The 13387-nt window shown below is 42.0% G+C and overlaps 1 protein-coding gene across 4 annotated transcripts in view; it reads left to right on the top strand.

Annotated features, from left to right (window-relative positions):
• The window catches only part of ERC2 (ELKS/RAB6-interacting/CAST family member 2), a 907860-nt gene that overhangs the window by 21678 nt on the left and 872795 nt on the right, over positions 1-13387 (top strand). For all 4 annotated transcript variants that reach the window (XM_032868346.1, XM_032868345.1, XM_032868344.1 and 1 more), the window contains exon 2: positions 8711-9504. In XM_032868346.1, the coding sequence (XP_032724237.1) occupies positions 8848-9504 (657 nt within the window). In that variant the 5' untranslated portion in view covers positions 8711-8847. The remainder of the gene's footprint in view (positions 1-8710; positions 9505-13387) is intronic.

The following is a 13387-nucleotide window of genomic DNA, read 5'->3' as shown; positions in this document are numbered from 1 at the left end:
CACAGGGCCTCAGGCTCTAGAGGGCCCTCTCTGGTGCTCATCTGACTGGGTCTTCCCCGTGGGGGAGGAGTCTGCACTGCTGAGTGGCGGTGCCCGCCAGTCGGCCTTCTAGGGTCCACTCGGTACCCATAGGCCTGAGACCTCCCTTCCTAAATGACCTCGAGCTGTCTGCCAGGGTCTGTTTGAGCTTTTTTGCCAGGTCTGTCCTCCTGAGGAGAAATCATGCTACCTGTGTGTATACCCTTAGGCCTGGAGTTGCTGAGGGGTACCTATTTATAAAAGTATAGACCAGGTGTCAGCAAACTACTGCCTGTGGGCTGAATCCAGCTAACGCTTGTTTCTATAAATAAAGTTTTATTGAAACACAGCCACACTCATCTGATTACAGATTGTCTATGGCTGCATTTGTGCTGAAATGCAGAGTTGAGTAGTTGTGACGAAGACTGATGGCCCACAAAACCTGAAATATTTACTATCTGGTATTTTATGGAAAAAGTTGGCTGGCCTCTGGTCTAGACAGAGCTAGCCTCGTGTGTAGACTGCAAAATTCCTGTATGCGAGACCCTCTGAGGTGTGTCTAAGCCAGGGGTGTGGAGAGAAGGATGTTGGCTGGAGACAGGCCTGCCTCTTGCCACAATATTTTGGCTAGAACTTTGAAGAATCCAAGAATTCTCGGTTTAAAATTCAAACTTCACCTTCCACATTTTTATGTTTGTCAAAGAAGGAAGATAGAATATATTTTATTTACCAGTTTGTTAGCTTGTTTATGACTGTAAAATGTATGGACATATCGTACTTGGGTGTCTATTTGTACCCTTCCCCTGGGCCCTACAAATGTTAGAAGAAATGTTAAACCCTGGGGTACAGGGTTAGGGTTTAAAGTAGGAGGCCACAGAGGCCCCAGTAAATAATCACATAAATTAATATAGAATTATAAAGTGTAGAAGTGCTTTTGGGTCTTATATGGATTGTTCAAAAACCTTGCTCCAAATTTCACTTGTCCAAATTAAACCAAAAATGCTGGAACACACCTGCCAGCTTTGTAGGAAGTTCCGGATCTTTCATTTGAGGCTTCGCCTACCTCTCTACCTCTCCCTGTCTTCTCCCCTGACTCCCTACCCCAGAGTTACACTGCCCCAAAGTGAGGGGGATATGGCTATAAATCACATACCTAAGTCCAGAGATGGTTTCTGTCCAGCTGTCCTGCTATATGATTGCATCTTTGAGCCACCAGGTGTTGCCATTGACACTGGTCTTCAGACAGAAAGATGCTATGGTCCTTGCTATATGGTCCCGCAAGGGAAGGCCAACCCAGTCTCTCAGTGGTCAGCTCAGCCACTGGTGTGCCTTGCATGGTGCAGCAGGTGTTGTTGGTGCCTCGCCCACATCACAGTGCTCACGGACTGTACTTGGAACTTGGAACATGAAGGCTTTCTCATGGCCTCCATGCAGTGCAGGCTGGAAATGCCAGGGGAGCAGATGTCTGCCAGTGGTCATTGGGTATCTTACCCTTATGGAGGGATAACTGTGAGGCAGGCTTTACACTGTTTCTCAGAGATCCTTCAGCAGGACTGAAACCAGTTTTCTGGAGCAGAAACGCCCTCGAAAATGTACCCCATATTGACTTCTTTCACTTCCATGTTTTAGTGCCAAATTCTCCCCTGAGTGCTTCCTGGAATTACCTTCTGAGTGAACCACCTATACTCAAATCCTTGTCTCAGTGTCTGATTGTGGGGAACCCTGTCTGGAACACTTGGACCTCCTCGTGGCTCATATCCTTGTACATAGCATTGTGCCCCACTGCACAGGCTCCACACGGTATGGCATGGTGCCTGGGAGTTTCCCACCTTACCCACATGCTTTGCCCATATGGGCTTCTCCATGACTCCTTGGTCACTTGTCTTGAGTCCCCATCACCAGCTTGGATACCCTCTTATCTTGAGGTAATTATTTTGTTCCTGGAAGCTGTAGTGTTGCTTGTAAGCATGTTCATCTCCTTACTCTGGATCTTGGGGTTTGTGACTAGAGTGTCACTGACTTTCCTCCCTGAAGGCTCCAGAATCCTTTGTGCATATTGATTACTCTTCAGCACGGTTTCGTATTTTGCAAACCAAGAGTCTGAGGAGGTCCAGCCTTGATTGGGTCTTCCATACCATGAAAAAAAAAAACACATTATGCTTTGGGAGAATATAGTCAAAAGACCTGATTTGGATGGGATAGACTTGTAGAGAGTGTGCTATTGGATGTTGTGATCTAAAGTGATGACTAGGAAGCTCTGAGTCAGGAAGGGACTTGATGCAACTGAACATCAGAGAGAAGACTCAGGCAGAGTCAGCGATTAGAATGGCAAGAAAGGAGGCTGGAACTGTTGGCATTGGCCAAATCTTGTAGGGCCTCCGGCCATGGAAAGGATTTTAGTCTTTGTCCAAAGAGCAATGAGATGGTTTGAAGGGCTTTAAGAGGGTCAGGTTCGGGGGTATTTTGTGATTAAGAATTGCACTTTAGAATGCAGTGTGAGACAGAAGGAGGAATAGAAAAGGAGAGATGCTTTTGGGGGGGGGTCTATGGGAGAGCTGAAGCCAGTCACATTTTTGCAATAGAGTGAAGACAGTAGAAGTGCAAACAAGAGAGCCGATCAAGACCGATTTTGGAGGCGGAATTGATAGGATTTGGTAACAGACTCGAACTGGGTGGTGAAGGAGAATGAATTATTTTCTAAAATGTTTTAGGGGCTCAGTCAGTTAAGTGTCTGACTCTTGGTTTCGGTCCAGGTCATGATCTCCGGGCTCTGAGTTTGGGCTGCATGTCAGGCTTCCCACTCAGTGCAGAGTCTGCTTGATATTCCCCCCTCCCTCCCTTCCTCTGTTCCATCCCCTCCCCCCCATTCACTCTCTCTAAAATAAATTTAAAAACTCTTTAAAAAAAAAGGTATTTTATATGGGTAAGATTGATAAAATGTAAATGCCTAGAGGGACAAACATGAAAAGAGGGAATCAGACTTAATATAAGGCCATTAGGAGTGGAGGGGACTGTGGCAAACTGGAGGTGGCATGGTCTCCCTTGAAGGAGTAGCTGCTGGCTGGCTCTAACCAGTTGTTGTCGTGTGGTGAGATGGGTTTCATGGTGTCAGATTTTCGGGATTTTCAGGAGATGCTGCAATCTGTATTCTAATGTGAAATGTCTGTATCTCTCCCTGTTGGCAACTAGATCAAAATCCTAAAGAACACGGGGCTAGCCATATATAACACATCTGCAGGCAGCATCTGGCTCCTGGGCAGCTGCGTCTTGCTTGAGATTTTTTCCTACACTCTGTCTTCCTCTAGAAGAATTTCAGAAGTAACTGTACTCTGTGACACAAAATATTTTAAAATTTAGGGATGCTGAGAAGAAAAAAAAAGGATATGTTAATTTGGGCTAAATCTTGGGAGATACTGATGATCTCAGCTCACACGTTCTGTCAGCAGGGCTCAGGTGATGGGCTGAGGCTGAGATCTGTGGAAATAAACTTAACCTAATTTAGAGCAGATAGCAGGAAGTGCTTTTGTCTTAAAATAGACCATTCCAGACCATGATAGTCTGAGACACTTGAGGTAGACAGAAATCAAGGCTCTCTCCACCTTGTTTCCCCCTGAGCTTAAAGATCAAGAGTCCATAAACCTTTTAAAGAATGAGTGGACGAGTGTATATTTTATTTATGAATCCATATGCAATTAGAGAAAGTATTCATATAGGTTTATAATAGCATCTTTGACTTGATTTTGTTTTTGAGCCTTAAATGGAACTTACCCTCAAACTTTGAATTTTTTTCATGAGGTCCTTTTGAAGTGAAAGGTGTCATGCAATTAATTTCTTTGGTGTTGTATTCAGCAGCATTTGTCTGTTTCTGTGCTCAGTTTAATCTAATTAATAATTTATCCTTATATACAACTATATAAGAAAGCAGGTGTTTTTAAGAGTTTACAAGAAAGCTCAATGACTGAGCCTATCTTGGCTTCATAATAGTATTTGAAACAGTAAGATCTTAACTTTGACCTTATTTTCTGTAATGCATTCACAGGTAGGGGGAAAAGCTTAGAAATGGTTACCTTGAAGTCAGTCATTGGAAATAGAAGGCATTATTGCATTATTGATTGCTGAATAAAGTTGATCTCTTTGCTGTCTCTCAGAGATTCATTTTACAGAACAACAACAAAAAAATTAGACAAGAATTAGGATAGATGAGAATTAGGAGACTACAACCCAAAAAAGCCCAAGTGTCAAAACAAAGTACCTAAAAATATATCAGGAGACTTAAACACAGCTGGGGGTGGGGGGTTTGTGAGTGACTCAGTAGAACAAATAAGAATCATGAGGCTTAGGAGGACATGACAGCCATGGGAACTCACCTTGGCTTACCTTGTCAACTGGGCCTGCCTCATCTGTGAGAAGAACATCACCATGTGTGCTGCAGCTATGTATAAGGGCAACGTTGTTCCAGGAAACCATCCCTCTCTTTACAAATGTGGAGAAAGAGAGCAATTTCCAAATAAAGTTCCAGGCTTAGGTTGCTAATGATGATTTATTGTTAAGAAGATGTGTACTGGTAAAGAAATTATTCTGTTATCATTTTGATGGTCCCTGAAATTCCTCTTTGATTTAATAAGTTCTGTGGAATTGTACATAACTCTTGTCTGGTGTGCTCTGGGAGTAACCAACTTCTACCTGTTTCTTCATTTCTTAGACACACAGACTGATGATGATGGACCTGTATTCCTTTTGTCATTCTGACTTCTCTGTTAAGTGTTCGCAAAATAAATACAGAATTATAGTTATTTCTTATTCTAATAGGGTCAGAACTCCAACCAGTCATTATTTTGATCTCCTGTATTTCCTATCACTCTTCGGGTTGATTGGGCGGTCCTTCTATTACACAGTGTTGGCTGTCACTCATATACCTAATTTTAGATGGCAGCTGGATTGGATGGTCTAAGAGGCCTGTCTCACCAGTCTGGTGTCTTGGTGCTGGCTTTTAGCTGGAATGTTTTGGTTCTCCTTCTTGTAGCTCTCTTCATGTGATGTCTCATCTGGGATTTTTAAAAAATTAACATAAAATGTATTTTTTCAGGGGTATGGGTCTATGAATCATCAGTCTTACACAATTCACAGCAGTCACCATAGCACATGCCCTCCCCAGTGTCCCATTACCCAGCCACCCTACCCCTTCCACCCCCCTGCCCTCCAGCAACCCTCAGTTTGTTTCCTGAGATTAAGATTGTCTTATGCTTTGTCTCCTTCCCCGGTCCCATCTTGTTTCATTTTTTACCTCCCTTCCCCTCATGACCCCCCCCAACCTTGCCTCTCAAAATTCCTTATATCAGACAGATCATATGATAATTGTTTTCTCTGATTGACTTATTTCGCTTAGCATAATATCCTCTAGTTCCATCCACATTGTTGCTAATGGCAAGATTTCTTTTTGATGGCTGTATAGTATTCCTGTGTGTGTGTGTGTGTGTGTGTGTGTGTGTGTGTGTACACATATGCATATATACATATATACATGCACACATACCATGTCTTCTTTATCCATTCGTCTGTTGATGGACATCTAGGCTCTTTCCATAGTTTGGCTATTGTGGACATTGCTGCTATAAATGTTTGGGTGCACATGCCCCTTTGGATCACTGCTTTTGTATCTTTAGGGTAAGTACCCAGTAGTGCAATCACTGGGTCATAAGGTAGCTCTATTTTCAACTTTTTGAGGAACCTCCATGCTGTTTTCCACAGTGACTGCACCAGCTTGCATTCCCACCAACAGTGTAGGAGGGTTCTCTTCTGGGATCTTTTTGTGTGACTTCTCTTTCCAGTAAGATAGCTTGGACCTTAAATCTCTGTTGTTTTTTTAGGGCTGCTAGGCCTTTTAGAGCAAAGCTCAGAGCTGGAACAGTGTCACTTCTGCAGGAGATGCTGGTCTAAGTAGTCACAAGGCCAAACAAATGAAATAGAAACTAAAAAGACAATCTAAAAGATCTTTATTATAGAAATTTTCACACATACAAATAAGCCAAAGAAAATGAAAACCATTTGGAATCCCACCACTTGATAACGTTTTATGTGTGTTGTCCCAGTCTTCTCTTTAAGTAGTATGTATGTATGTGTGTTTTATGTAAGTCAAAAAATGTTTTGTAGTCGTTCCCGACGAGTGTGTCACGAATATCTTTCCATCTCATTAAATATTCATGTTATGGTTACATTATTCTATCTACCGTCAGTCTGTCTCTTTCATCATTTATGTAACTGAATCCTATTGTTGGAACTGTTGATTTTCCTTTTCTACAGAACAGATTATCATGCAAAAATCTTAGATACAAAATGATTTTTGTGTATTTTCAAGTAAAATAAAATATAGCTCTAAGTAATGTAAACATTTGAAACTAAGTTCCTTAGTTAGAGATGAGTGTAACTCTTGGGACTTTTTAGGGAAAGGAGGAGACTTTATGGAAAATATTTCTTCATACTGTATATGAGGACTTTCAGGATGTAAAGCACAGATACCCCAAGTAGAATTGAATGTAATGAAAAAAGAAACTTATGAGTGAAGGTATCCATTGTCTGTTGCTGCAGTAATGCTGCAGAACATCCAGCTGCAAAACATCATTGACATAATAAGAAGTATTTGTTTTGTCCATTAGTGTATGGGGCTCATTGGATATCAGCTGGACTTGCTCATGCCTCTGTGGTCAGCTGCGGGTTGGCTAGGCAGCTCCGCTCATCTTGAGTGGGTTTGCTTAAATGTCTTGGGGTTGGTTGGCTGTTGGCCAGGACATCTTGACTCTATTTCGTTTTCTCATCTTCCAGCAAGCAAGACTGGGCATATTCTAATTACTGTTGCAGAGGAAAATGAGCAAGAAAGTAGATACACAAGAGCTGCTTTAGGCCTCTGCTTCCTTCACATATGCTACCACCTTATTGGCCAGAACAAAGCATATGAGTGAACTCAGAGTCAGATTGGGAGGGCACTGCCAAGGACGTAGATGCAAGAAGGAGTGACGAATTGGGGTCAATAATTCAGTCAGTCTGCCTGGCATGTGTAGCTAAAATGGTCTGGAGTAGATGTACCTTCAGTGAATGCTAGATCCAGGGTATCAAGTGATGTCACTTGGTTTGATTTCATACTCTAAAGTTTGGCTCTGGGGTGCCTGGGAGGCTCAGTTGGTTAAGCAACTGCCTTCAGCTCTGGTCATTACCCCAGGTCCTGGGATGGAGACCTGCATGTATCTCCTTGCTCAGTGGAGAGTCTGCTTCTCCTTCTCCCTCTGTCTGCCACTCCCCTTGCTTGTGCTCTCTCTCTATCTATCTCTCTCTCTCTGTCAAATAGATAAATGAAATCTTGGGGAAAAAAAGAAGTTTGGCTCTGCTTTCCTTTGCATTAGCTTCACTCCCTAGGCAGCCGTTTCCATATGGAGATCCTCTGAAGCTCCATCTCAAAAGCAAGTAATTCTAGCTGCAAAAGAGCTTGTCTTTCCCAATTGTTCCAACTAAAGTATGGTGTAACTCTTTTGGGGCCAGTGTGGACCACATGCCTATCCCTAACCTAAGGTCACTAAGGTAGTCAGTGTTAGAATAGAAATTTGAACCCTGGTTTGCCCTTCTCCAAAATCTGTGGTCTTAGTGTCTAAAACATGAAGAAAAATAAAGTATACTAAACATATCCTCAAAGGAAGAGCGGGAGGCCATTATGCACCACAATAAGGCCATTTGGGCTCAACATTGAAGGGATAATCACAACCCTGTATCCCAGCTACATAAAATTCTGCAACAAAGTTCTTGAGTGACTATGACAGGGAGCTTCTACTACTCTTCTCCAGGGGGTATGGGCCCAGGAGCTCTAACATGGTCTACTATTCCCTTGTGCCATTTCTCTTCAGGTGTGAATTAGTGTGGAGTGATTGTTTAGGTCAACCAGAATGGAAAAGAAGTCCCAAAACACCAGCCTGAAAGAAGTGTGTGAAGGGAGAAAAAGACAGGACTACCATTTTCTCTGGTAATAGCATTTAGGATCTGGCTAGATGTACAGGAGTCTTGATGGTCGAGCCTCCTTTTTTTTTCTTCTAGCTCCAAAATGGCCAATAGGTTCACTCCTGAGCCAGTATGAGTTGATTGGTGGTAAACCCTCTAGAGTGTTATGGAGAGAAGAGTTCCTGCCTTAGCGGAAATGAGGACTGTGGTGGATTAGTGATGTCTGGAATGTGTACAGCGGTGAAAAGTAACAACATGCTTGACTATTATGTGACGTCCTAGGAAGAAAAAGCTTCTCAGAGTCACTGTCAAGCCACTTGTGTATGGGGGCCATGCCCCTAGGATGGAGTATTTTATAGCAAATTTCCCTATGATGAAGAATTCTATGGTGAATTTTTTGGAAGTCCCAGCTGTCACTTAGCACAAACCAAAATGCAGAGCATCATTTTCCTGAGGAAAAATGAGCTGCTTCTTTGCTCTGAGAACTTTTGAGCTTGCTTGGGATTTGGGTGGGGGAAATAGATAAAATGTTTACATGTAGTAAATAAAGTTTGGGACTACTTAAAAAAAAATGGATATGGGTGTGGCTATCTATTGTTCTTGTATCTGTCATTATCATCATTGACCTATCAATATATTTTTAAAAATATAATATATTCAGAGTTCTAAAGGAGTTTGTTTTTGATTATTTTTTTTTTTTCTCATTTTTCAGATCCTCTGGAGTCATTTTCTGGTACAGACTGTGAAAAGAATGCATTGAAAATTCTGGCCAATAGTCGAAATACTGGCTTAACCCCCAACTTAGTATAACATTCCTTCTCTTCAATAGCACCTCATAATAGAAGAAAAATGTATGGAAGTGCAAGAACAATTACCAATCTGGAAGGTAGTCCTTCCAGATCTCCTCGTTTGCCAAGGTCTCCTCGTTTGGGCCACAGAAGAACAAGCAGTGGGGGAGGTGGAGGAACAGGCAAGACACTGTCCATGGAGAACATCCAGTCCCTTAATGCAGCCTATGCTACGTCTGGACCTATGTACCTGAGTGATCATGAAGGGGTGGCTTCGACAACTTACCCAAAGGGCACCATGACTCTGGGAAGGGCCACAAATCGAGCTGTATATGGAGGCCGAGTCACAGCCATGGGGAGTAGTCCCAATATTGCTTCTGCTGGACTTTCCCACACAGATGTTCTTTCATACACGGATCAACATGGTGGTCTGACTAGCTCATCCCATCATCACCACCATCAGGTCCCTTCCATGTTGAGGCAGGTAAGGGACAGCACAATGTTAGACCTTCAAGCTCAGCTCAAGGAACTTCAGAGAGAGAATGACCTCCTCCGGAAAGAACTAGACATCAAAGACAGCAAGTTAGGATCTTCCATGAACAGTATCAAGACCTTCTGGAGTCCTGAGCTCAAAAAGGAGAGAGTCTTGAGGAAAGAAGAGGCAGCCCGAATGTCCGTTCTCAAGGAACAGATGAGGGTGTCCCATGAAGAAAATCAGGTAGGTTATGACTCATCTCTGTGTTTTTCTGCCTTGGCTTTTCACTGAGTAGTTGATGCTTTGCAGATGGCACCACGACCTATGCGGAAGAAAGTTCAGCATCATCAAGAAAGCTATGGTTTAGGACGTGTTTGACTTAGAGACTACAAAAGGTCATACAAGCAATATGAAATTATAACTTCTGATCTTATTTTCCATTAACTTTTTCACACTGTTGCAGAAGAGGGGGAATCATTCTTTATTGCCTAACTTTTATACTTGGTTATTTTTTTTTCTCTTTCAGCAGTAACAACAGCAGCTCAGATGTACTTCCCTCTGCATCGAAGAGGAAAATGTTAATTTTTGCAAGAGTAGACACTTTAACAGCAACATTTAAAGAGCCACATTTGACTGATGAATTGATTTATTTTTGAAGTGAGAGCAACTTTATTTCTTTCTAGAATGAGTGGAGTTTATTCTCTAAACAGCAAACCAAATAATATTAAGTAATACTGGGTTTAATGGGTTTGATACCAGGTTGGAGAAACAAAAAAATTTGTGACCTGGTCTTTCCTTTATCCATTCATATTAAATAAGCATGTACTATGTGCAAGATACCTTCTTACTCTTTGATCTATCTTCCATGTTATAGCAAGATTAGTTTTCCCTGTGTCTACTTTCAGTTACACCATTTCTCTGCTTTATAGCCCTCAATAATTACTTATTGGCTTCAGAGTGAATTCTGCCATTTTGGCTGAGCCAACAGCACCTTACTTTGGAAGGCCTGAGCCAGGCTTTCCAGCCTTATCTCATACCTCCTCCCTGCGCATCTCCTGTGTTACCTGCACTCCCACTTGGTGATTCCTGCACTTACTCAGGGTTTTACCTCTTCAGTTCTTTGCTCTTTCTGTTCCCTTCTCTGGTAGCTTTCTACCAGAGTAAGGTTTCCCTTCTCTGGAAGCCTCTCCCTTCCTTTTCCCTTTTATAGTTGACTAGTCTCCATTTCCAAATCCTACCTATTCTGTGGGGCTCATTTATCTGCTCCTGTTTTCATAAGGGCCTCGGAGTCTGACATCCCTTAAATCCCAGCTTCACCTCTTACGAGTAGTGAGATAAGTGCTAGGAGATGGGGAGTAGAGTGCTGTGGCATTTGGTGGAAAAATTTCCGGGTATCATTTAACTTTCTGTAGAAATTTGAGATAATTCTAACTTGGCTGACCTTGTGATTCTTTGATAATTGGTCTTGATGTTGGCCTCACGAAGCTCTCTGCCTTTCTTGGGGTTGTCTGCTGGCCCTCCTATCTGTTGCCCTGGATACCACCCCTTGGAGTCCAAGTATCTTTAGAAGCATTTCTGATCTTTGTGAGAATCTGTTCTTCATTCTCTTCTATGTGTAGAAAGCAATCACCTTATCCTTTTGACTATCTGACAGAGTCTTTGCTGGTTTTCAGATGTGAAAGTGTGATTCTTAGTTGGAACAGAAAGTTTTGTTCTTCGGTCCTAAATCAAATTAATGCTCTTTACTATCATTTCTGCTTTCCCCCCCTGACTTTGCTGGTTCGTGATGTCTTTATGAACCTGTCACTGCTATGTGTATTTCCCTAATTCTGTACTGGTTTTCTTATTTAGTTGTTTTGGAAAAATGGTTACAGCTATTTAGGAATCATGCAAGTAATGACAAAAAAGTTTGAAAGCCATTCTTTAAACTGTCAGCTCAAAAATTACTTTTATCTTATGTTGCTATCATTAAATTTTTTTTTGAGCACAGACTCTCACTTACACATGTATGTTTACTTATAAATTACATGATGTGCTATTATGCCAATCTATTACGTGTCTTTTCCGACATTCACACAGAATTAAATATGTATGGAAGTTGTTGACAAAATAAAATAAATGACATATTGAGGTACATTTTAATGTACAAACAAAACCTTCATGCTGTTGTAAAAGCATTTTAAACCCCTTGTCTATTTTGTAAGGGTTAGTTTAGTTTAAATATCCATAATCCTACTTAACTGTCCCAAGTTGCTGTAAGCCAGAAATAAGTGAATACTTGAGGGGGCTCCTAGTACCCCTTCCTAGTTCTGGAAAATACTATGATCATAGGCTACCTTAGGTACTATGGGTGCCCTATGATCATGTGACATATCCAGTAAAAGCTCCAGTGTTAACCTTTCTATTAAATATAATTAAAATATAATCATTTTCTTTTTTAGACTAAAAATGCAAAAGGAGGAAGCAGCATGGAGAGTTTGAAAAGTCAATTTACTTGCAGTATTAGGTAGTATTACAAAGTAAAGAATATAAAGATTGACAAAAAGCAAGTTATTTTTTAAAAATTGAAGCACTGGGGCGCCTGGGTGGCTCAGTGGGTTGGGCCGCTGCCTTCGGCTCGGGTCATGATCTCAGGGTCCTGGGATCGAGTCCCGCGTCGGGCTCTCTGCTCGGCAGGGAGCCTGCTTCCCTCTCTCTCTCTCTGCCTGCCTCTCTGTCTACTTGTGATCTCTCTCTGTCAAATCGATGGATAAAATCTTTAAAAAAAAATAGATAAATAAAAATTGAAGCACTTCTTCTCCTGTAGGAATTACGTCAGGATCTGTTTTAGGAGTATATGAGTACCTATTGGTCAGGATAGGGTAGATCCTTCTGCAGCAATCAAATCTCAGTGGCTTAACACATCAAGATTTCTTCTTATTCACTGGAAATATGAAGTAGGTCAGGTGACTCCAGGGCAGCCCTCCTCTAGGCAGTGACTCAGGATTCAAGCTTTCTCTATCTTGGCACATGGCTTCAGGAGTTGTCACACCAGAGGAAGAGGGTGTGTGGAGATGGCACATTGGCTCCTCAGTTCCTTGGGCTGGAAGTGACCCAATTGCAAGGGATTGGGAGTTACAGTATAGTCCTCTCTTTTTTCCAGGGAGGAGAGTAAGATATGAAGGACATCTAGAAATTTCTACCAGTGGGGTTTTGGTGTTCGTTAAAAAGTGGAGCTAGATGAAATAAAGCTTGGGGAACAATCTAGACTCCTGCTGTTGCTGCTGTTTCTATTATTACTACTACCGCGACCAGTAGACCTCTGTTGGGGGCTTACTATGTGTCAAGCATTGTTCTTGGAGCTTTGTGTATATTAGCTTATTTACTGTTTGCATTAGTCACCTTGAGTAGGTGCTAGACTTTTTCTTGTTTTGCAGATGAAAAATAAATGTAGAGAGAATGAGCAGCTTGCCTAAGTTCACACAGCTAGTTAATGAGAGCTGGTCTTCAAGGCTTTGGTCTAGTTCATGGAAATGTCTAGGACTTAACTAATGTTCACCTATTCCTTACAGGAACACTGAACTGTGACTGTAATCTTAGTTTAATGGGAAGATCATATATGTTAGATGAAAAAAAATGACTTGTTCTGATAGAGTGACTAAGAATGTGATTTAGTTTAACGTATTTTTATTTATTTATTTTTTTAAAGATTTTATTTATTTATTTGAAAGACAGATCACAAGTACGCAGAGAGGCAGGCAGAGAGAGAAGGGGAAGCAGGCTCCCTGCTGAGCAGAGAGTCTGATGCGGGGCTCGATCCCAAGGCCCTGAGATCCTGACCTGAGCCGAAGGCAGAGGCTTAACCCACTGAGCCACCCAGGTGCCCTAGGATTTTTATTCTTTTTTTTTTTTTTAAATATGTTATTTATTTATTTATTTGTCAGAGAGAGAGGGAGGGGGAGAACACAAGCAGGCAGAGCAGCAGGCAGAGGCAGAGAGAGAAGCAGGCTCCCTGCTGAGCAAGGAGCCCAATGCGGGACTCCTTGACGGGAGCCCCTGGGATCCTGGGATCATGACCTGAGCCGAATGCAGCAGCTTAACCAACTGAGCCACCCAGGTGTCCCTAGGGATTTTTATTCTTTTTTTT

Source organism: Lontra canadensis, unplaced genomic scaffold (genome assembly GCF_010015895.1).
Source record: "Lontra canadensis isolate GAN:19392208 unplaced genomic scaffold, GSC_riverotter_1.0 scaffold35, whole genome shotgun sequence".
In the NCBI taxonomy this organism is placed as follows: Eukaryota; Metazoa; Chordata; class Mammalia; order Carnivora; family Mustelidae; genus Lontra; species Lontra canadensis.
This window is presented reverse-complemented; position numbering and strand designations above follow the sequence as displayed.